This window comes from Hermetia illucens, chromosome 1, assembly GCF_905115235.1.
Source record: "Hermetia illucens chromosome 1, iHerIll2.2.curated.20191125, whole genome shotgun sequence".
NCBI classification, from domain to species: Eukaryota; Metazoa; Arthropoda; class Insecta; order Diptera; family Stratiomyidae; genus Hermetia; species Hermetia illucens.
The window spans coordinates 120729583-120753672 of record NC_051849.1 but is presented as its reverse complement, the minus strand read 5'-3'; the positions used below and the strand labels follow the sequence as shown (position 1 = coordinate 120753672).

At 41.5% G+C, this 24090-nt stretch overlaps 2 protein-coding genes across 5 annotated transcripts in view; one reads left to right on the top strand and one right to left on the bottom strand.

The window, feature by feature from the left end:
- The window catches only part of LOC119646374 (BMP-binding endothelial regulator protein), a 442299-nt gene that overhangs the window by 231432 nt on the left and 186777 nt on the right, over nucleotides 1–24090 (bottom strand). For all 4 annotated transcript variants that reach the window (XM_038046812.1, XM_038046813.1, XM_038046810.1 and 1 more), the window contains exons 4-5: nucleotides 6589–6688; nucleotides 6352–6528 (exon numbers count right to left, since the gene is read on the bottom strand). In XM_038046812.1, the coding sequence (XP_037902740.1) occupies nucleotides 6352–6528; nucleotides 6589–6688 (277 nt within the window). The remainder of the gene's footprint in view (nucleotides 1–6351; nucleotides 6529–6588; nucleotides 6689–24090) is intronic.
- Nucleotides 7757–8954, top strand: LOC119646376 (mitochondrial import receptor subunit TOM40 homolog 1-like). Its single transcript, XM_038046815.1, has one exon. The coding sequence runs from the start codon at nucleotides 7950–7952 to the stop codon at nucleotides 8937–8939; it is 990 nt and encodes a 329-aa protein (XP_037902743.1). The 5' UTR covers nucleotides 7757–7949; the 3' UTR covers nucleotides 8940–8954.

Here is a 24090-nt window from a genome sequence, read left to right as displayed (position 1 = left end):
TAACCGACGTGAGTCCGGATAGCTGAGTGGTTAGAGCACAAGGCTATCGTACGGAAGGTTGCGGTTCAAATCTCACTTGTGGCAGTAGAATTTGTATCGTGATTTGACGTCGGATACCAGTCGACTCAGCTGTGAATGAGTACCTGAGTCAAATCAGGGTAATAATCTCGGGCGAGCGCAATGCTGATCACATTGCCTCCTACAGTATACTGTAGTATACCGTTACGGTCTTGAATGAAGTGCTCTAACACAATTCAAGGCCCTGATCCAATATGGATTGTTGCACCAATGATTATTATTACTATTATTATATAACCGACGTCTAAAATGTGAGAACATATTGCTACAGCAGTGCAATTGACAGATTCCGACGAATCTTTCTTCAATCCCATCTGATGAATCACTGACGTTTCGTCTACCATTACAGGGACGAATGAAGGTTTGTTTATTTCCGAATTGATTTTATTTCGAATTACATTACGCTGAAATCCAAAGTTGGATCCATTCTTGAAGATATTTTCCCATAAAATTAATTAAATCAATAAATCCAGCTTTATTCCAAACAGACTGTTTGTCAAAAAACAGTGTTTTAACAGAGCCGGCCCATTAATTAATTGAAGCAAAATCCAACTCAAGCACTTGCATGTCTGCTTGACTTCGTTAATCTAAAATCGCATAAGTAACAAACAAAAATCATTAGTGCAGTCGTTAAAGCTTTCAACCTCCGAGTTTGACATGAAATTTGACATAAAATTTGGAGTGAGGGTAGAGGGTGACATAAGAAACAAAAGTTATATAGCGCTGATGTGTGCCCTAGTGGCACCCCTCCGGAGTGGAATGTTTCTTTTTCAAAATACCCACAGAAATCGATTAAATGGTCAATTCTAAGCAAAAAATGTTTAGTGAAAATTTTTCGGGTAAGTAGTAGATTCAAACATGTCGTTTTTTCATTGAAAAAGTGCATGTTTTCCAACGGTTTTTCGCAAATAACTCGAAAACCATGCATTCCATGTAGAAATGATATTAAGCACAGAAACAAAGCATATTATCATAGATAACAAAAAGACTGTCGGTGGCAGTGTCCTGCCCAGAACTGAGCGATTTAAATATCTCCGGTCAATGCTATCAGTCAATGGTACACTGTGTTGTGAAATTGCTTCATGCATTAACGCAACCTGGTTAAAACGGAGTTTGATAACTGGTGTTCATTGTAATCGACGCATCAACAAAAGCCTCAAGTCTAAAATTTACCACAATGTCTTCTCTCTATGATTTCCAGGGTTGGCCGACTATAAGAGATAATGAACCGCTTATTGTGGTAATGGAGATGAAAATGTTACGTTGGACTAGTGGCGTGATCCGAAATAAGAGAAATGATATTAAGCACAGAAACAAAGCATATTAAACAACAACAAGACTGGGTATTTTTTTTTTTTGTAGATATAATACGAACAGGGTTATGGTTGGTCAAACGTAAATTCGTAATACCGAAAAAAATTAATAAATTACGCTAAATCAGTAGCTTTTGGTGTGATTTAAGACTCTTTTGAAGTGCTTGAAAAGGTCCTTCAAATGATGAATGATAGAAGTCAGTGGGATAAATAATAACGGAGCTACGATCTAAATAATGTAATAATGTAATGAATTTTCGATATAAAAATCAATAAAAACAAAACCCGGTTTTCTCATATAAATTGAATTTTCGTTTGAATTTACTGCATTCTAAAAACATCAGGAAATATCAGCACCACATTAAAGCCAATAGTCTGAAATACACTATACCAGGGTCCTATACGTATATAAGCCGAAAGTATTCTTTCTACCTGCTTGTTTGCTTGGAACAAAACAAAATGTGAAGTTTGAAGGAAATTCAACTATTATGTACAAAGTTACAAAGGGTGAGGGTTTTGTAGTTTATATAAATTGATTGCACTCTAAGACGTTTATCACGTCATTCTCATGAAAAGTGGGCTCATCTGAACAGCAGGAAGCATGCGAAAATATTATTTTACCTTTTTAAGGTTTTGTGTAAAACCAAATCTTATTAAAATCGATTTACTGTCTGTCTGTCTATCTATCACAGGTACTTTTCTCTAAAACGACCAAACCGATCCGAACAAAACTTGGTGGACATATGGGAACTATGAAGTCCTACGCATACAGTGAGTGCCATAAATTTACATGGAGTTTAAAGGAGGGATCCCCATACATACAAAGGAGTATGTAAAATTTTTTTTCAGCCAATGTAGTCATGATGGATATCTTTCCGAAACTGATATTCATTTTGACGTAAGTTTCACAATGTGCGAGTAAAGTGTCAAAATGTGGACATTTTAAGTGAGACTCATTTTCGGAGACTACCCTATCCAAAAATCTGAAAAAAATCAGGGTGGTGTGCTTATATAAGATCCCGGGCTTAAAATATGTCCCACTCCGACATCTGCTCACATAAACTTACTAATAGTATATTACCAATTTTTATAGCGGTATTCAATGCAATTTGCGGGCTGAGTAGATGCGTATATACACATTGGTGAACCACTAGCATATGTATGTTTGGTCATGTGTTTATTTTGCAGTTTGGAACTATATGAAGGACTATTTTGAATTTTTCGCTATGTAGGAATGGAAAAACGTGCATAGGAAGTTTCTCACATCAAATAAACACAAAATCTTTATACCCGAAGCGTCGAACTTCCGATATTTCGACTTGTTTAAGATTTTGTGTGAAACAACACCTATTCCGTTTTCCTAGTGTCCAGTAGCAAAAATGAGCTGAAGCAACTTGTCCAAAAGTGGAATGATCGCCTCATGTAATACGCTCTCAGATTGAATCTGAATAAAAGTGAATTTCGTGAATTCATAAAGGAGGCACTATATATGTATGTTTATTCTGGAAGTGAAATATTCTTGGAAGGACGTTTTTGTAAGTTATTTCTTACAAAATAAAATCATCATCTATTACGTAAAGAGTAATTCCAATTCCTATTTGAAATAGAGTTTTGAAAAATGGGGCGAGATAATCAATGCTCTTTATTTAAAGAGAATTTATTGTAAAATTTCGAAAGAAGGGTAAAATTATAAAATAATTAGTAAATACCATTGAATGCAACAGAGATATAGTTTTCAAAGCACTTCAAGGTCAATATACATAAGGGGAAGAAAGCGGGAAGCGATTGCATAGTTCAATCTGCAGCTGGGTCATGTATCCAAGAATAGCCCTATCGGATTTCATCCCATTTGAAAATAGGCCCTGGTGCTACAGTTATAAGCCATGCCATCTACTACCGACTTTAACAGATGGGATTAGGTTGGAAGAGCTGCAAGGAAGATACCCTTTTTGAGAACGTAAAGCAGAGACTAAAATTCGTTCATAAGCACATTCCACGCGCAAATTGCGAAAACGAAAATAATTTTATTTGAATCAAACGGAAAACATTACGTTTGGCATCCTCAAGGTAAAGCGTTCAAACAAAAGTTCACCATTACGACCGTAAAGTAAAGAGGCCGATCAACTGCTGGTATTGATTTCCTTTACTTGGCAGGAAAGAAAATGTATGCTGGGACTACCTACACACTCTGGGAACGAAAATTGCGGTTTATGTCGAGGAGGAAATGCTAATAAAGTAAGAGTTGATGTACGACAATGAGCCAGAGTATTCAGAAAAATGTATGAAGCTTGGTTGCATTGAGTAACAGTTCCAGTCATAGAATGGTCGCCAAGTTTTTAGACCTTAACCTCCTCAGAACAATTGTAAGGTTCTTTGAAGTCTGCGGGAACTTGTAGGAATAAAAATAAGGATGAATTTTGGGAAAATTGTTGAAAATCATGATATCGTAGCTCCTTGCATTTTAAGCACTTCTTGCCATTTTCAAGATCAAAAACTATTCAAAATCAAAGGAGTTGTCGATAAGTACAAATAATTTATACTTGTTTTATATTTAAAGTAAGAAAACATAAAGCAATTTGTACCTACTTTTTCCACCCTGATTTTATTGCATATTTATTATTTTGTGTGTTGCATTTGTTAAATTTATTTTAATAACCATTAAAAAAGTAGAAGTAAATACTTTTTCATTCAAATTTATAATTATAAAATGAATAAATCCTAAATAATTGGTAAAATTTACTTGTCGGTATTATTTTTTTCAACATTGTGTTTGCATGACCTTCAGGATGTGAGACTATACTTTTATGTGATACTAATATTCTATTATGTCTTGAAGGATGCAGTAAATTCATAGAGAAAACGTAAGTTTTTCTTTCTATAATTGTGGTTTTCATTTAATAATAATAATCGTTAATCAGCGCCTTGAAGTGTGTTAGAGCAGTTCATTCGGTACACTACAGTAACACTATAGGAGGCAATGTGGTCAGCATTGCGCTCGCCCGAGATTATTACCCTGAATTAACACAGCTGAGTCCACAGGTATCCGACGTCAACCTTTCATTTAAGTTGCCAATAACGTGGTTAATGCCACGTTCAATATTTCTGCAAAATTCCGTATTCCAAGTAAATTTTTAAACTAGCAGATATTGAGGTCGAAAAAATTTTGAGACCTATGTAGATGTCTTATAGAGGTTAACTATACATGTGAATGGAGGGTGAACATTTTTTTTCCACAGAATGTAGCCATGTGGGGTATCAAATGAAAGGTCTCAATTAGTACTTTTAGAAACTGGTTCAATATTTGATGTTGGGTGAAACATAGGGGAGTGAGAGTTCAAAATATGACCCCCAAAGAGTGTAACAGGTCTCGTTCTCAGAACCTATCCAACCGAAAAATCTGAAAAAAAATCACAGTGATGCATCTCTACGAAATCTAGGCCTCAAAATATATCCGGTTCCGATATCTTCACAAATAAAGTTAATAATAGTATATTTCCATATTTTAGAAATTTACCCGGCACCCCCCTTATGTTCATCCCAGAAGTACAAAATGTGGCATACGTGTAATGAAGAACATAATGCATAGTTTGGTCAAGTTTGAAGAAAATCCAACTATTATTAACAAAGTTATAGGGGGTGAAACTTTACAATTTTCTGTGAATTTCGTGCACTCTACAACCTGCATGACGTCATCATCACATATCAATTCGTCAATACCACAACGAAATGAGTTCTTATGAATGGGGTCACAGAGAATTATTTTGTTTTAGTTTTTTAGTTATTTGTCAACCAGACATGTGTGTATGTAGGTATATAATATATGGGTGCTAATGAACTTTGCGGGTAGTGCCCAATTGAAATAGATATAAGAAGTAAATCGGAAATATGAGTACGATCAATTTATATACGTGCATATATGTGTACAGTATTCGGAAATAGGCAGTTTGTTTGTTTTGAGTGAGCGTAATATCTATGGCTGTATATATACATATGTCTCGAGTTTGGAAAAATATGAAGGAATATGTTGGATTTGTAGCTATATACGGATAGAAAAATGTGCGTTGAAATTTCTTACATAAGATGAACACAAAACCTTTATACCCGAAGCGCGACCTTCCGGTATTCCGACTTGTTATATTTTAAATAATGTGTTCTTAATTAGGTACATTCAAATGACAGATTTCGGTTTTGTTCTACTCAAAACACAATATGGCCGTAGAACTTCACAATTTTCACAACTTTAAGGTTTAACTAGAAGATAATAGTACATAAAGGGTGTAAGGAACACTTTAGGGAGATTGAAAAAGTATTTTTGAACTATGTTGCATACCAACTAGAAAAGTGCTGTTTTGAGAAACACAGCTTTGGGGTTTCAATAACGAAAAATTAATAATTGTAAGGACTTACAGCCATGCAGTTATTCTATCCTATATTGTAATCCTTCAACTTCCTTGTATATACCTGTTCACTAATTGTATGCATATATATTGTACATGGGGATATACATATAACAGTAATTCGTCCAAAACGAATGAAAGTGTGAAAGAATATGAGAAGTTCGAGACTTTCTTCCAAGTGGAGGCGCGGACATTGAGCTTCCTATATCCGCCCACATTATACCCAACATAAAATGAAGAAACAAATGAATCGATGTGAAACAATAAAAGTCATATTGTTCCAAACATATTCGGCGAAAAATACTTAATAGTTTGAAAGTAATTATTAAAAAGAAAAATTTCTTTCAGATTTTCATATTAATTTTTGATAATGATAATGATGTCAAAGTAGTATGGTCAATTGCGATATTCGAAATTGACTACCCTATGACAAGCAGGCTCAATTGTGCGTGATCGTGTCCTACTTAAATTTATATTCTAAGGATACATTACGGGAGCCCGATATAATACAACATTTTCCAGAATTTTACTCAAATGGCCTTTTCAAAATATCTGTTACTTACTTAAACACGTTGGACAGCATTGTCCAGGCCTAGGGGGAATAGTTTTTGAACAAGGAGTATAACATTCTTGAATTGTTTCCGTAATAACTCCGGCTTCACACTGGAATGTGGAACAACTGTCTTCTGGGTCAGACCATTCGGATCCACTTGGAAATCGACGACCTCTATAAAAGCAATCTGTTGAATATTTGAATCAATTTTAATTGTTAATGAAGAACGTACTCGGATATTACCTACCTTTGCATTTCTGGCAACATCCATTTCGTGGTCGCTCCTCTAGCATATAACAATCGTCAATTACCGGGCAATTTTCAGGTTCACATTCCACAAAACCATTCTGTAATTATAAAAAGATAGGGGAATAATTTTTTTTGTGGGAAAAGCAACTCTACTCTTAAAAGTAACTCTAGTTTTAAGAGACAAATCCATACATATTTACATAGATTGTCTAATCGGCATGATCTTGTTAGTAGTTTGGTATTTATCCAATTTTATTTGTTTTAATTAAATTAATGCACGGGAAGCAAATAATCTATTTTCGGTATAATCCACAAGGAGATAATATTTTAGTATTTAAGAAACAGCAAAAGAGATAAAACTTAATTCACGATTTTACTTTATGTATTTTTGAAACAGCAAAAGAGATATTTGAAATTCACGATCGCGCTGAAGTGTTCCGTGCCGCGGTTGGATCAGAAGAGACCGACTTATTTCCATGCGGTCCTTACTGTCCCAACCAACGGCATTTTTTTACCGCTGGCTCTCCACTCCCCCGGTGCGTTCTGAAAACGAGTGAGTGGAGAGTTTCCACGTTCAGCGCCATCTACCCGTCCGCATCCGCAACATCCGAAATAAATTTCGAATGCTGCAGATCCTGCCGCGCCACATCACTCCGCCCCCAGACGAAACCTAGGGGGTTTCGGCGACGGATCCCCGAACTTCGTTCGCCGTTAATCCACAAAGCGGACACGACGTTGCTTCGGGGCGCACACGGGTTTCAGCCTGGCCAAAGAGACCGCCTTTTTGTGACCACCGATCTCGAGCTGGAAGAAATGTTCTCCCCTCTCGAGAACGCGGTACGGGCCCTCATATGGAGGCTGCAGCGGCTTCCGGACGGCATCCGTCCTGATCAGCACGTGCGTGCACGTGTCCAGTTCCTTGGGCGAACAAGCAGGTATGGACGAGTGTCGAGTGGGTGGTGGCGCTTTGATGCGTCGGAGATTGTCCCTCAGCAGACGCACCAACCCCGACTCCGTGAGACCCGATCTCTTGTCGAAGATCGGATCGCTTGGGAGTCTTGGGTTCTCCCCGTAAACCAGCTCCGCGGGGCTGGCAGCAAATTCCTCTCGGCGGGTTGTACGAAGGCCGAGTAGGACGAGAGGCAAGACTTGAGTCCAGGTCGGGTGTCGCGCGGTTCGTGCATTTTCCGTTGCGTTAATTTGTACAAATTTCATAATATACACTTATATATTTTATAATTAAATTCCGTGTGTCCCTTTACGACAATTTATCCTTGCTAGATCCCATCCCAAGTGACAATCCATTTGCTTATGTAAAAGTCTTTCAACACATTCGGACTAGTCAAATCTTACTCGAAGATGGGAAATGTGCTTGCCGCTTCGAAGCCCCCACCGCCTCTGTTTGACAGCAAAGTGGACATACCGGAACCGGTGCCCTCGGCCAGCTTATCTACAAAAGAGACTGCTGCGAGCGGTGAAGACACCGTGAATCCGGGGACAATTGAAGATTTACATAAAAAGTGTAAAGATGTCATGCCCGTGCCATTCGAAGGTGCAAAGATGATGCTGAACAAAGGGCTCAGCAATCACTTCCAAGTTTCGCACACACTTAACTTATGCTCGACAAGCCCGTCTGGGTACAGATTCGGTGCGACATACGTTGGGACAAAACAGTTCACGCCTAATGAAGCTTATCCCGTATTGCTAGGCGACATCGATCCATCTGGAAACCTAAACGCAAATCTCATTCACCAATTCTCACCGCAACTTCGTCTAAAGTTCGCATCTCAGATCCAACAAAGCAAAGTCACAGCAGCGCAACTTACAACCGATTATCGTGGCAAGGATTTCACCGCATCCCTTACAGTGGTGAACCCCAACATTATCACCAACTCTGGGGTCGTGGTGGCTCACTATTTGCAATCGGTCTCAGAAAAATGTGCCCTTGGCGGGGAAATCGCTTATCAGTACGGACCGAATGTTCCAGGTGGGAAAGTCGCTGTTGTATCAGCAGCGGGACGATACGGAGATGAGAAATCTACTTGGTCCGGCACGGTGGGTGCCGGGGGTGTGCATATTTGTTATTACCAAAAGGCTAGTGAGCAATTACAGGTTGGCGTCGAGTTCGAAACGAGCTTTCGACTGCAGGAGTCCGTTGCATCCGTCGGCTATCAAGTGGATTTACCTAAAGCCGACCTGGTATTCCGAGGGATGGTCGACTCAAATTGGAATGTCAGCGGCGTGTTAGAGAAACGCCTTCAACCTCTGCCATTTTCGTTCGCCCTGAGCGGCCGATTAAATCACGTCGGGGTCACCAATTTGGTATTTATCCAATTTTATTTGTTTTAATTAAATTAATGCACGGGAAGCAAATAATCTATTTTCGGTATAATCCACAAGGAGATAATATTTTAGTATTTAAGAAACAGCAAAAGAGATAAAACTTAATTCACGATTTTACTTTATGTATTTTTGAAACAGCAAAAGAGATATTTGAAATTCACGATCGCGCTGAAGTGTTCCGTGCCGCGGTTGGATCAGAAGAGACCGACTTATTTCCATGCGGTCCTTACTGTCCCAACCAACGGCATTTTTTTACCGCTGGCTCTCCACTCCCCCGGTGCGTTCTGAAAACGAGTGAGTGGAGAGTTTCCACGTTCAGCGCCATCTACCCGTCCGCATCCGCAACATCCGAAATAAATTTCGAATGCTGCAGATCCTGCCGCGCCACAGTAGTACAGAAAACAAAATTGCTTCCCAATACTTAACATACATTAACAAACCATACTTTTATACATAATGTGGTGCGGTATAGTAAGTCCTACTGCAATCAACCAGAGTAGTAGTGCTATGCAGACTGCAAGAGCAGCGTTTAACTGGTCTATCGACCTGGGAGATTACAAAGAAATTGGAAAAACATAAGTTCAGATCAGAAATGCCTTTATTGATAATTTGTAAAGTCTTTTATATATTATTTTTCTCTAGCTTGTAAATATCATTGTGCATTTCCGATATTTGGGTGGTCAAAGGGTAGTATAGGTCCCAGGGCGAAACGTGGATTGGTACCCACGATAGAACCTGGGAAATGCCTTCTGAACCAACACCAACAGCTCTACTACCAAATCCTATCTCCACCTCCACGTGGTGACCGCTGGGAGCTCTTTCTTAACGAAAAGCTGCAGACGGAGAAAGATGAGGGCGAGTCTCCCGCGCCTAAAAACGGGACAAATTGTACCAACTGGTCCTCCAGGTTGGGGGTTGGGTAGGGCTGACAACCCTACACGGAAAACAACTTGTTACGAAGCCACAACAGGAGCCTCGAACAGGACGGACTTTAAAACGACGCTCCCTGTACAGAGATGAAGCTGATGGGCAGCTAGCCGATACCCTGTCCCAATATAGGGCTGATATAACAGCGTTACGAGAGATGAGATGGACAGGAACGAACCCTCGAAGCCTGTCTCAGATATGATATCAAAATCATACTTGGGGATTTTAACAGCCAAGTAGGGACGGAGCCCGTATTCAGGCGATACGTCGCCTCCCATAGCTTACACGAAAAAACAAATGATAACGGATTGCGGATTATTCAGCAGGGTCGCACGAAATGGTTATTGGAAGTACCTGGTTTGCGCGGAAAGCGGTCCACAAACATACGTGGGCCTCTCCAGACGGGGCCACTTTCAACCACATTGACCACGTGTTGATCGAACGCCGCCACCTCTCCGCCTTGATGAATGTCAGAACATATAGGGGGGCCAATATAGACTCGCATCACTATCTCGTTGGCATGGTGCTCCGAGCTCGAATAACAATGCCAGCTAGAATCCCCTCTGACAATCAGGTGAGAGTGAACACTTAAGCCATTCACAACACAACCCTCCGCGACAACTATAAGAGGGAAATGGATGCCGCAATAACCGCAGTCAACAGAGGACCTGGAGATGAAGCATCAACAAATGATTTTCACAATCACCTGAAGAACGTTATCATGGATACGGCCACAAACATACTTGGCCCCAGCCGCAAAAGGAGTCGGAACGGCTGGTTTGACGATGAATGTAAGGTAGCAACGGAACGGAAGAATGCAGCATACCGAGTAATGTTGCATTCTCAAAGAACGCGGGCACGCGCAGAGACTTATCACGAACTCCGTCGAGCGGAGAAGCGACTTCATAGACGAAAAAGGAAGCCTGGGAGAACCAACAAGTCTGTGAACTAGAAAAGTACAGGGAGCAACCGCACCAGGCATAGACGGTGGAAGTTTTACCAACAAGTCAGCAGGATGAAGCCTTATACACCTCGATGCTCATCCTGCCGAGACAAAGAGGGAAATCTGATTTCCGACAGAATGGGCCTATTAGAGCGATGGGTTGAGTACTTTGATGAGCTACTGAACAGCCAGAACATCGGCGAGTTGGAGGTCCCGCCAACTGAAGACGACGGACAAATACAGCCACCACCAAGTATAGGAGAAATAGTCCGTACAATTAATCGGCTTAAAAATCATAAGTTGCCACGAGCGGATGGAATTACAGCCGAATTAGTTAAATATGGAGGCAACCAGTTACACCAAGTGGTTCATCAACTTGTGCTCAAGGTATGGGATAGCGAATCAATGCTTGACGATTGGCAACGAGGCATTATCTGTCTCATACATAAAAAGGGAGATATTACACAGTGCAGCAATTATAGAGGTATCACGTTGCTGAGTACCATCTAACGAAACCATCATTGGCCCATACCAAAGAGGCTTCACTCCAGGCAAATCAGTAACAGATCAGATTTTCTCTCTGCGGCAAGCGATGGAAAAACTGTTGCAATAAGGACAACAGTTGCACCATCTGTTCATCGACTTTAAAGCCGCTTATGATAGCATAGACAGGGTAAAACTGTACACGGCCATGAGAGCATTCGGTATCCCGACAAAATTAATAAGACTGACTAGGCTGACCCTGACCAATGTGCGAGACCAGATAAAAGCAGCAGGATCACTCTCAAGACCATTCGACATCAACAACGGTCTACGACAAGGGGATGCCCTATCATGCGTCCTCTTTAACCTGGCCCTCGAGAAAGTTATCCGTGATGCTGAGGTAAATGCAAGTGGTACGATCCTCTTCAAGTCCACCCAACTACTGGCCCATGCTGAGGATATCGACATCATGGAAAGAACCACCATCATCCAGATCGAGCAGGCGGCGCGAGATCTTGGGCTGCACATCAATGAAGGCAAGACAAAATATATGGTGGCAACGTCAGCACCGAACACGAATCAACCAACAACATCAAATCGCACTGATCAAACACGAAGAAGAATAAGGATAGGAGAATGCAACTTTGAGACCGTTGACAATTTCTCGTATCTAGGGTCGAAAATCACAACCGATAACAGCTACGATGATGAAATCCGCGCACGGTTGTTGTCAGCGAACAGAACCTATTTCAACTTACAAAGACTGTTCCGCTCAAAACGTCTCACCATAGGGTCAAAGCTTTTACTGTACAAGACTATGATCTTGCCAGTCCTCATGCATTCTTCGGAAACTTGGGTTCTTAGCAAGAAAAATTGCGAACTCTTGGCCGCGTTCGCGAGAAGAATCCTCCGAAGAATTTTTGGCCCCCTACAAGAGGATGGACGATTCCGTAGCCTACACAATGACGAAATCTATGAGCGATACCATGACCGTCTGATTGTGGATAAAATACGGCTCAGTAGGTTGCGGTGGACGGGTCACTTAATCCGTATGGATTGTATGAGGAACTGACAAGATCATAGTCTTGTACAGTAAGAGCTTTGACCCTATGGTGAGACAGTTTTTGTAAGCTCAAATAGGCTCTGTTGGGAGCCAACAACCGTGCGCGGATTTGATCGTTATAGCTATTATCAATTGTGATTTTCGAAATCGCGAAAACTAAGGCCTATTTTGAGGCTAAAGACAAATCGTACTATAAGAATGGTATCAAAAAATTGTAATGTATTGTAAATATTGAATAATAATACCAAATCTTATAAAAAAAAATGTTTTTCTATATAACTTGTCAGCCTACTATACGCTGAGTACATCCGATATTCAATTCGATGTGATACTGACAGACCTCCCATCCGACGCGAATCCACATGGCGGATGATGTGTAAATATGTGTTAATGCACTTTTTTTTTCTGGTTGTGCATGGGCACGTGGCCCCAAATGGCGATATGAAGGACACCCAGGAAATAAAACCAAATGAGAAAGAGTAACATTACGATTTTTAGGATTGAGCCAACGGGCAACCGACCCTCGATATCCCTGAAGCGCCGTGCCTCGGCGGTGGAAAATTTGGCCATCGTTGCATAAAATGCTACAAGTGGTTTACATTTGTAGAAAGAAGTGTTCAAGCGAAGCATGACCTTGCCAAGTATACGAATAACGAAGGGAAAAATGATGGGCTGAAAGGGAATCACTGGCCCACAAAGGCAGTTTAGAAACCCATCGCATCCGTCAAAAAAGGAGTACTACAAGACCAAGGGATTGACCCATTCAAGATGAGCTCTTCGATTCTCCGACCCCCACCAATGATAAAGAAGGCGAAATTCTGGAAAGCACAACAAATGCTAAGGGTGGTGAAGTGTTTAAAAAGGATGATATGGAAAGGACTCATAGAGAATGGAGTCTTCCCTTCGAAGAACTACCCTTCACGCAGCTTAGAATAGAAATAGTTGAGCTGCCCGATGTTATCCAGGACAACGACAACGTGCACCAAGTTATTAAAAACATGGTGAAGGCCATAAGGTTCCTCTATAATAGGTCACAGGGGGAAATAGCATCCAAGCCAAAACCGGCCACCAAGGTAGTGTTCGGAAAAAGGAGCTAAATGTACAGAAAGGAAGAAGTCTGAGCCCATAGTATGATTGTCGGAAACCGAAACGAAGCCTAAAGGAAGTGAAAATGGTGGATAGAGCAAGGTCACTCACAAAAAGGCGAAGAAGAAATCAAAGGTACGAATTCACCCAGAGGGAATAGTTATCTCCAACAAGGGCAATCTGTCTTATACGAAGTGTTAAACAGACTGCAGCAAAGCTGTCAGAAACGTCAGCAAAGTCCGAGGGATTCACAAAGATGATCTCATGTTTGAGCTAAAAAAATCCAGCTTGGATAAAACGGAGGGCGCAAAAACGTAAGTTCTCTATACAGTGCAAGAACCTCGACGAAATAACATCCCGAGGGGAAATATGCACTGCGTTCAAATAGCAATTTATATTGAAGGAATTGGGTGAAGAGTCTAAGAAAAGCCTATGGTAGTACTAAAATGGCCAGAATGCCACCACCAGGGGTAGCAGCGCAGAGCCCGTTAGTGGCAGGAAAAGTTCGAATTAGATGGGTTGTCTGCCGTCTGAGAGAGAAAATTTTATTAAAGAGATGCTTCAAGTGCCTCATGTTTGCACACTTCGCGAAGGCATACACCAACCGCATCGATCGGTCCAATCGATGCAGAAGGTGCGGTGAGAAAGGCCATATTACCAAGGAATGCAATAAGGACCCCAAATGTCTGTTGTGCGAAGAAAAGAAGTGATGGGATAACCAGCATATTGCCGGCAGTAGTAAATGGCCGGAATTCAAGAAGGCGTCCATGCGTCCTCCCCAGTAGAAAACCCAACTACTGGTGGAATAGTGAACTGCCAGCTTTCAACCGGCCTGCCACCGAGCCAGAGGAACAGCCGTAAGGACAGTAGGTAGATTCGATCATGTGCAAAACTTGCATGCATTCAAGAAAGCCCGCAAAAAATTCAAGCTGGCCATTCAGCATACCAAAAGGAATAAGCTCTGCTCTGAGGCGGATGTAAACCCATGGGGAGCGCGCATAGTAGTTATGGGACGATTCAGAGACAGATTACGTGTCCTACTCTCTTGTAGAAAATCAGCCAGAAAGAGAGGCGCGTTGATAACATTCAGAGAACTCTGGAAGTGACGGCAATGACTGTAGTAACCCCAACCGAATTGTTGGAGACCTGCAGCAGAATAGGTGGCAACAAAGCTTCGGCCTTGGACGCAACATTAGATGGGACCCTTAACCTCGCCCCGCAATCCATATCGGACATGTTCGCCGCGTTGTTCGAAGCGTACATGCCCAAGAGGATATTCCATACAGCATGAAAGTTGATGCGGTTGTCTAAGCCTGCCAAACCTCCAGGTAAGCCATCCTGGATTCATGCATAATATATTATTCGTTTCTGTAAGAATTTAGGCCTACTTGATGCCTAGTGTTTCATATTTCATTCGAGAAGGAGTCATCAGGTTAGCAAAGTTCTTTTTATATGATCCGCGGTCCTCCTTTGAGGATATAGAATAATCCTTCCCGGTTATAAGGGCCAAAAGGGCAAGAGGATTGTGAAGATGACGAGAGCTGATGAACCGCGGTGGATGGGAAAATTAACCATCGAGGAGTGAGAACGTAACAGAGACCCGTAAAAAGAAAGTAAGAAATTAGAATTTTGGCTGCGGTTTTAGCGTTTTGTTTTAGATGAGTCATTTGAGTGTTTTGAGCGAGTTTTTTTCAAATCTCTTAGTTCGTGTTCTTGTAATGAAAATCAACCCCAAATCCGGGAAAAAAGCGATAGTGGAGTGGAATGGATGAACGGCGGAAGATGGGCAATTTAACCATCGACGAGCGAGCAGGTAAAAGGGAGCAGTAGAAAGGAAGTGTGAAATTAAGCCTTTGTCCGCGATTTGAGCGTTTTTAAGGTTTTGGGTGAAACAAAACCTTATTAGAATCGGTTCGGTGTCTGTCTGTGTGTCACACCCGATTTATTCGGAAACGGTTTGACGGATTGTCACGAAAATTGGTAGGAGGGTGTGATCTGTTGTTCCCTTTAGATGTAGCAAGTGGCGCTATTTTGTGTTAAGTTGAACGGGGGCTCTCCATACATGTGAATGGAGAGTGCAACATTTTTTTCCATAAAATGTGGGGTGGGGTATCAAATGAAAGGACTCAATTCGTTCTTTTCGAAACTGGTTCCATATTTGATATTGGGTAAAACATAGCAGAGTGAGGCCTCAAAATATGAGCCACAAAAAGTGTAACAGGTCTCGTTCTCAGAACCTATTAAACCGAAAAATCCGAAAAAAATCACAGCGGTGCATCTCTACGAAATCTAGGCCTCAAAATACATTCGGTTATATAATAGTATATTTCCACATTTTGGAAATTCACCTGGTAACACCCCTTATGTTCCTCCCAGAAGTGCATTTGACATGAGTATAAGGAAGAACATAATGGTTAAGTTTGAAGAAAATTCAGCTATTATTAATAAAGTTATAGAAAGTGAAACTTTGTCATTTTTGTGAATTTCGTGCATTCTACAACCTGTATGACGTCATCACCACATATCAATCCATCAATACCACAACGAAATCAGTTCTTATGAATGGGGTCGCAAATAATTATTTTGTTTTAGTTTTTTAGTCATTTGTATATGAATATCAGTTACTCCAACCCGACATCTATGTAGGTAGGTATATAGTATATGTGGGCTAATTAAGTTTGCGAATAGTGTCTAATTCAGATAGATATATGTTATTTATATATTAAACCAGCCGTACTATATATGTACATATATATGCTTTTGTACGCGAAGAAAAATGGGAAATATAGGTACGAGTTTATATACGTGAATATATATGTAAAATATTCCGAAATAGGCAGTTTGGTGATTTAGGCTGTAATATGTACGTATGTCTTATAGTTTGGGAAAATATGAAGGAATATCCAGGATTTCTGGCTATATATGGATAGAAAAATGTGCGTTGAAGTTTCTTACATAGGATAAACACAAAACCTTTATACCCGAAACGCGAGCTTCCCGTATTCCGACTTGTTTTTTTGTGGAGATGAGTTATTCGAGTGTTTGGAGCTCGCTTTTTTTTAAATCTTTTAGTTCGTTCGGATAAAGAGAATCAACCCGAACAGCAAATTGGAAAAAAAAGAAAAGTCGAGAAACCGGAAGCTAGATGCTTCAGGTATGAAAGGTTTTGTGTATTTCTTTTAAAAAGAGCTTTGAGTGTACATTTGTCCCATTAGTATGTAGCACGTAATATATGCATATATTATATGAGAATATCCACTTTCAAATGATATTGACATTCAAAGTCTTGAATTTGCACAGAAGCGACAGCTTTGACCTATTATAACTTAGTTAGTTATAGTGCGATTTTCATCAAATTAGGATCATGCTCTATGCTGAAGTCTACACGACTGAAAAAATTTCGAGGAACTTCAATTACTAAAAATTATTATAATGTACTTTTATTAACTTTATTTGAACAGGTATCAGTATGGAGAGTATTTTGGGGCCTAGGCACCATACAGTGGCAGTCTTTTGACTTTCCAGATTTTTCAGTTAAGTAGTTTCTGAGAATGGGTCCGTTAAAGAAATGAGCACTTTCAACCCCCGCACTCCGCACCTACCCAACAAATGACAAAACTAAGACCGACTTTGAAAAGTACTAATCGAGGCGTTTAATTTGATACCCCACATGACTATGTTGGATGAACAAAAAATTTACACCCCCCTTTTGCATGTATGGGGACCTCCCCGCCCTAAATTCGACGTTGAAGAATGTAACTCACTATATGCGTGTATTCACAGTTCCCACCTTTCTACCAAATTTGGTGTCAATCGCCACAACCGTCTGCGAGAAAAATGCGTGAAAATGATTCAGTGATTTTTCCTCGGAAGCTGTAAGTACACGCATCGCCTCGGTTTAATTATTGGTAAAGCCGCGTGCATGTTAGCGAAAAAATGTCCTTGCACTCGCGTCGCTGCCAAAAGTCTGAACGGGCCTTTACATGGGCAAGTTCATTTAATGGGTGCCCCGCATTAGCCGGGCACCACAGAATTTTCAGTGACTTAAAGGGCATCTATTTTGCCCACTATGCAGTGTGATGGCGGAGTTTGATGGTCTGAAGGACAGTTAAGTCCTTGAGGGTCTAACGAGAGCACCTGTCTGGACGACTTAATCCCACGGTCTTCTTAAGACACTGATTGATTTTGTGACCACAATCAGAGCCCCGCTGAGACAAACAACAACGGTACCAGTCTATACCAAGTGCATAGCCTAGCATTCATACTGGTGGATGCAAGGCATACCTAAATCTCTACCGAAATAAGGAGTATGGCACCCGTGTTGAAACGCAACACCACGCCGAGGCCCGAAGGTCTCTTCTCGCTTGAGCATAACCACAACCCCCATGAAACTCCCACTAGGGAGCCAACCGCAAACGACCGAGCTGTACACACATACAACGAAAGTTCACCCGAAGTAGGAGAGTCCAGGGGCTATCCCGGTTCCCATGGTACCAGTATACTCCTGGTGAGGTTTCGTGACCAATTTGCCACTTCAGATGAGTCCTCGTGCAGACTCGGCTTTGATCGCCCTAATTAGGCCTTTGGAGCATTCGCCTACTGCATCACGGCCGGCAAGCCAAAGTGAGTACAGCGTCTCCCGGTGCCACCACTATGAAGGTTCTCCTCGGCCAATTAGTTTTGGTTTGGCCGACAGGATTGCCGCTCCGTCTTCCTCACCGCCACCTCTGAGCACCGGCCTGAAGGACAGCAAAAATTTCAGCCGCCAAAACCAAACTAACATCCAAGGAAAAGCGTGACACCTGGGTCCCGTCGCGACCAACCACTGCAAAGGTCGCACCGTCAAGCCTGTAGCATCCGACGCCAGGATCAGAAAACATCAAACAGATTTCTCCCAAATCATAAAAGAAGATCATCGGAACCTTATTTGAAATCACGGGAACTTCATCGGGAACTACTACAGTGTCATACGACTCCGGAACGACCTATAGATCCACCAAACTATGAATTTTGAGATTCCTTTCGTTTAGTGCAAGAAGTTCTTTGGCCGCCAAGAGGGGCCTTCTGAAACGTAGCGGCGGCTCGTTAGCCAAAGCAAAAATCTGGTGCAACGGAGTAATTCTGGTCAGCTCCAGGCATCTCAGAATAGAGGTAGATATAGAGTTAGGCTTGTATCTGGGCGGATTCATGGGGAACGTAGCTGCATACTTTAAGATAGGCCTTACCCCCGATCTATAGAGATTGATGGCCTTCTGAGGTATGAAACCACAAGAAAAACCACATCCAAAATTCATCAGCCTGCCGGCCTTTAAAGTTTTCGGGATAATAGAGTTCAAGTGATATCTGACCGAAGGTCCGTGAAAAGAAACGCCTCTACCACAAATTTCTCGACGATAAAACGCCTGCTAATTGGCAAATTTATAAGAATGCCAACCGGGAAGCAAAGAAAGCGGTCGCTGTCACCCGAGCGAACCATTTCAAAAATCTTTACGATAAACTGGACACTCGGGATGGCGAGAGAGATCTGTATCGACTTGCTAAAAGCCGTGATGAACGCACACAGGATATCGAACACTTCTGTTGTGTTAATGACAAGAACGGTACTTTGCTTACCAACCGTCGAGCCGCAACGGATAGATGGCGAGAATACTGCGAGCACATTTCAACTGAAGAATTTGCTCATCCTCCACTTCCACAATCATTGCCGACATTTGGAGCAGTTCCACCAGTCAGCGCAACTGAAGTCGAGGAGGCAATAAAACAAATGAAATCGGGGAAAGCAACAGGACCTGACGACATCGCATCTGAGCTCTGGAAAGCGAAGAGCTGGGACCCAACACTGTGGCTCAGTGAATTCTTTAACCGGGTTATTCAGGAAGGAAGAACACCATCTGACTGGCAAGAAAGTACCACTGTTCTAATATCGAAAAAGAAAGGTAGCCCAGCAGAATGTTCAAATTACCGTCCGATCCGGTTACTTTCCCATACCATGAAGATTTTTGAACGCATTCTTGACAACCGTATGCGCGAAATCGTTGAAATAACCGTGAATCAAGCCGGATTTGTCAAGAACTGCGGAACTACTGACGCAATACACGCTGCGCGGTTACTCATGGAGAAACACCGTGAGAAGCATCGCCCTCTTTACATTGCCTTTCTGGATCTAGAGAAAGCGTTTGACCGTGTACCACACGAACTCATCTGGCATGCTTTACGACAACACTTCGTGCCAGAAGAACTCGTGCGCTGGGTTCAATTGCTCTACCACGATCCGAAAAGTAAAGTTCGAAGTATGGCGGGTGTATCAAAACCGCTTCGTGTCTCTGTTGGAGTTCATCAAGGAAGTGCCCTCTCACCACTCCTCTTTGTCCTTATTATGGACACCGTCACACGGGATATCCAACGTCCAGCGCCCTACACACTGCTTTATGCAGATGATGTTTTCCTAGCATCTGATAGCAAAAATGATCTCGAGCAACTTGTTCAAAAATGGAATGATCGCCTCATGCAACACCGTCTCAGATTCAATTTAAACAAAACTGAATTTTTGACGACCGATCCCCATGAAACAGGCACAATCACTGTCAGCGGCAGTGATCTGCCTAGAACTGAGCGATTTAAATACCTCGGGTCAACACTATCAGCCAATGGAGAGCTGCGTTATGAAATTGCTTCACGCATTAACACAACCTGGATGAAGTGGCGTTCCACAACTGGTGTCCTTTGTGATCGACGTATCAACGAACGTCTCAAATCTAAAATTTATCGCAATGTCGTCCGTCCAGTCGCTCTCTATGGTTCTGAGTGTTGGCCGACCATAAAAGACAATGAACGGCGTCTTGCGGTAATGGAGACGAAGATGCTACGTTGGACTAGTGGCGTCACACGTTTAGATCACATCCGAAATGAGGATATCCGCGGTCGTTATGGGGTTGCACCGATCGTGGAAAAGTTGCGAGAGAGGCGTCTTCGATGGTATGGTCACGCAATTCGTGCAAACGAGAGTTCACTTGCAAAGATTGGTCTGAACATCGAAGTTGATGGTAAACGACCAAAAGGCAGACCTAAGCAACGGTGGCTTGATACGCTGGATGGGGATTTGAAAGCCTCGAGATTGCACCCAGATCAGGCATTCGATAGAGCCAAATGGCGAAGCCGATCACGACGAGCCGACCCCGCTTCTGAACGGGACAAAGGCTGAAGAAAAAGAAGAAAAGAAGTGATATCTGACCGAACAAGTCCTCGTTATTCCTATGCCTAAGAGGGTTATGGACTTGACATGAGGAAGGGTGTAATTGCTATAATAACTTTAATGAGCAGGGGTGTGACCCTGCTTCTCGTAAGGACATAATTTGGGATTTGCTTATGTTGATTGGCAGGCCCAATCTACGGGATTCATCAACAAAGAGAATAACCTGCCTGTGCAGAAATTTGGAGGTCGAACTCCAATTGTCTCCAGTTGTCAAAATAAGGAAATCGTCCGCATATTAGAAGATTTCAATACTATCAGAATATTTATTGTGCAGGGATGCTGTATAAAAGTTGAACAACATTGGACTTAAAACACATCCTTGGGGGACGCCATTGCCAACTTGAACGCTGTCGAGGCCTAGTTGAAGGCGTCGATTTGACATTATCCTTAACACCCATGGAACAATTTCAGCTGGAAAACGGCAACGTAACATTATGTCACATAGAGTCACAAGATACACCTTCTTGTAGGCATTCGTTACATTCAGCACCACAGCCAACACCTGCTGACCCTTCCCCTCAGCTATCGAAATGTACAACAGAACATCTTTAATGCAAGCAGAAGTAGATTTGCCTGCAGAATAGGCGCAGAAATTGGCCGAACTTTGTATTCATAACTGAAATTATTGATGCGAACCTTGATCATTTAATTGAATAGTTTCACACAACACATTACTGAGAGCGATAGGGCGGTAATTTGTCAAAAGTTCGGAGTCCTTAAGAGCTTTGGGGATGAGTAGCAGCCGACTAATGGACCAATCCTCAGGTGGGAGTAAATTGCACCAGATCAGGCCAACCCCTGTAGCGAAACCGAGAGGGCTTCAGGCGCCAAGCAGCGTACATATTAATAAGCGATGTTGCCAGCACCAGGGGCAGAGGCATGCTTGTGATTAAGCAAAACGACAGTAAGCTCTTATAGAGAGAAAGGCAGAGACACTGTGGTATATCTGAGGACATCAAAAAGAGAGTGGGGGGGGGGCTGTATTGCCCAGCCAGATAATCAAAATATTCCAAATTCTCCTTAGGATCTCCAGTTGGGGGCCTATCACTATCACTCACCACGAAATCCCGTCATGGATTTCCAAAGGACATAACATCCTTTGTATCAGATAAATCGGACCAAATTTCACGCCAACGCTTCCGCTTCACATTCGCAACCATCATCCACAGTCATCTAGTCTTCTCGAAAAGGATAAAATGTAAAGTGTTGGACCTAGTCCTAAAACGCCTACACGCGATTTGTTTCCTTTTAAAATAGAAAGAACTTAAGCTCTGGGACCCACCATATCTTTGGCTGGCCAGTGTGAATAGTGCAAATTTAGTTGCATTAGCAATTTCCGTTTTCAAAAGATTTGATAGAGCGGGACTATCCTCCTGTGGCGGATCGACCGCGCGCGTGGATTCGACCCGGCCGATACTTCCCCTCTCTCAGATGTTTTATGATGCGGGGCCACTGTTCCCTATTGTGAGAGTTTTGCGGAACTACGGAGGAAGTCTCAAATTAAAGAAAGTTAACTCATATTAATACTTACATTCATGCAGAAGAAAAAATCACGAAATAAATGGCCATGCAATTACAATCAACAAACATAAGAAAATTTAATTGTGAAATAAAGAAGGACAGAGAGGAGAAAACTAAAGAGGTAGAATAAATGAAATGTGAAGATAAATAGAATATTACAAATTATTGAATGCATTATTTGACCAGATTGGCTCCTGGAAAAGCGAATGGAATACCGCTATCGCTAAGTCACAGTATCAAACAAATAGTCCTGTAGAACTTTAATATAAGAGTCCACTGTTATCCTTCTTTACATCTCGCAGCACCTTTTCTTGAGATACCTAAGGTTCCATACCATAACTCAGCTACAAACAAACTTCAGTATAGACTTTACCTGATATTTTCCCTTCGCAATTCCCTTATACCCATTCGCGGCCGTCCGATCCAAAACGTTTTATTTTGGTCCCATCCGACCATATAACCTTCGCCCTCTTTTAGCCCAAGTTTTATATTCTTCTGTGACTGTCATCGTAATTTCTGATGTCTCTTTGTTATCCAAGATTTCTAAACTTTCGCGCGCTCTCTAAGGCCAACATTTGGCAGTATTCGTCAAAACGTTTTGTAGTTTGTCTTTGCAACAGGTGCACCCCTTCATTCGCTTTCTCCAGGGATAATTTAAAAAGGGAATGTATCTTCTAATATGTAATATTCTCCCCTTTTCCTCCATTTTAGTACCCCTTATCTTTTGCAATATACTTCTCCCAATTTCCTTTTTCCCTTTCCCGACATTCATTTGCATGCACCATTCAAAATTTTAACAAGTCGGAATACCGGAAGCTCGCGCTTCGAATATAAAGGTTTTGTGTTCATCTTATGTAAGAAACTTCAACGCACATTTTTCGATCCGTATATAGCTACAAATCCACCATATTCGTTCATCGTTCATTCATTCTTTTGCAAATTACAAGATATACGTACATATTACAACCATAGGTATTATCCTCGCCCTAAACAAACATTTCCGAATACTGTACATATATATGCACGTATAATAATTGATCGTACCCATATTTCCGATTTACTTCGTGCACACAAGCATTCATATGTACATATATAATTCATATGTGCATATATCTACATACACGCACGTCTGTTTGGAGTAATTGATAGGTTAGTTGGTCATATTTTGCGCCCTCCCCTATGTTTCACCCGATATCAAATATGGGACCAGTTCCGAAAAGTACTAATTTAGCCCTTTGCTTAGATACCCTACATGACCGCATTTTATGAAAAAAAATTTCGCACCCTCCATTCACATGTATGTGGAACCCCCCTTAGAGTTAACGGAAAATGGTGCCACTTGCTGCATGTAAAGGGAACAGTTTCCGAAGTTTCCGAACAAATCGGGTGTGACAGATAGACAGACAGACATCGACTCGAATCTAATAAGGTTTTGTTTCACACAAAACCCTAAAAATCAATCATTTCATTTTATTTATCAAAACCTGTTACCAGATAAGGCGAGATCCTCTCTCAGTTGAATAAATTACGCACAGTTGATGAGGTAACAGTTTCATAGAAATCTTCCTATCTCTAGTTAGGCGAACGATTCGGTTAGGACAACAATTCGTGAAGTGAAATTTGAACAAGTCGGGAAACCGGAAGCTAGATGCTTCAGGTATGAAAGGTTTTGTGTATTTCTTCTAGAAAGAAATTTGAGTGTGCATTTGTTCCATTAGTATGTAGCATGCAATATATGCATATATTATGTGAGAATATCCACTTTCAAGTGATATTGCAATTCAAAGTCTTGAATTTGCACAGAAGCGACAGTTTTGACCTATTATAACTTTGTTAGAATTAGTGCGATTTTCACCAAATTTTGTAGGATCGTGCTCTATGC

Coding starts and splice junctions, on each gene's coding strand:
- LOC119646376 (XM_038046815.1), top strand. CDS start 7,950: ATGGGAAATGTGCTTGCCGCTTCGAAGCCCCCACCGCCTCTGTTTGAC.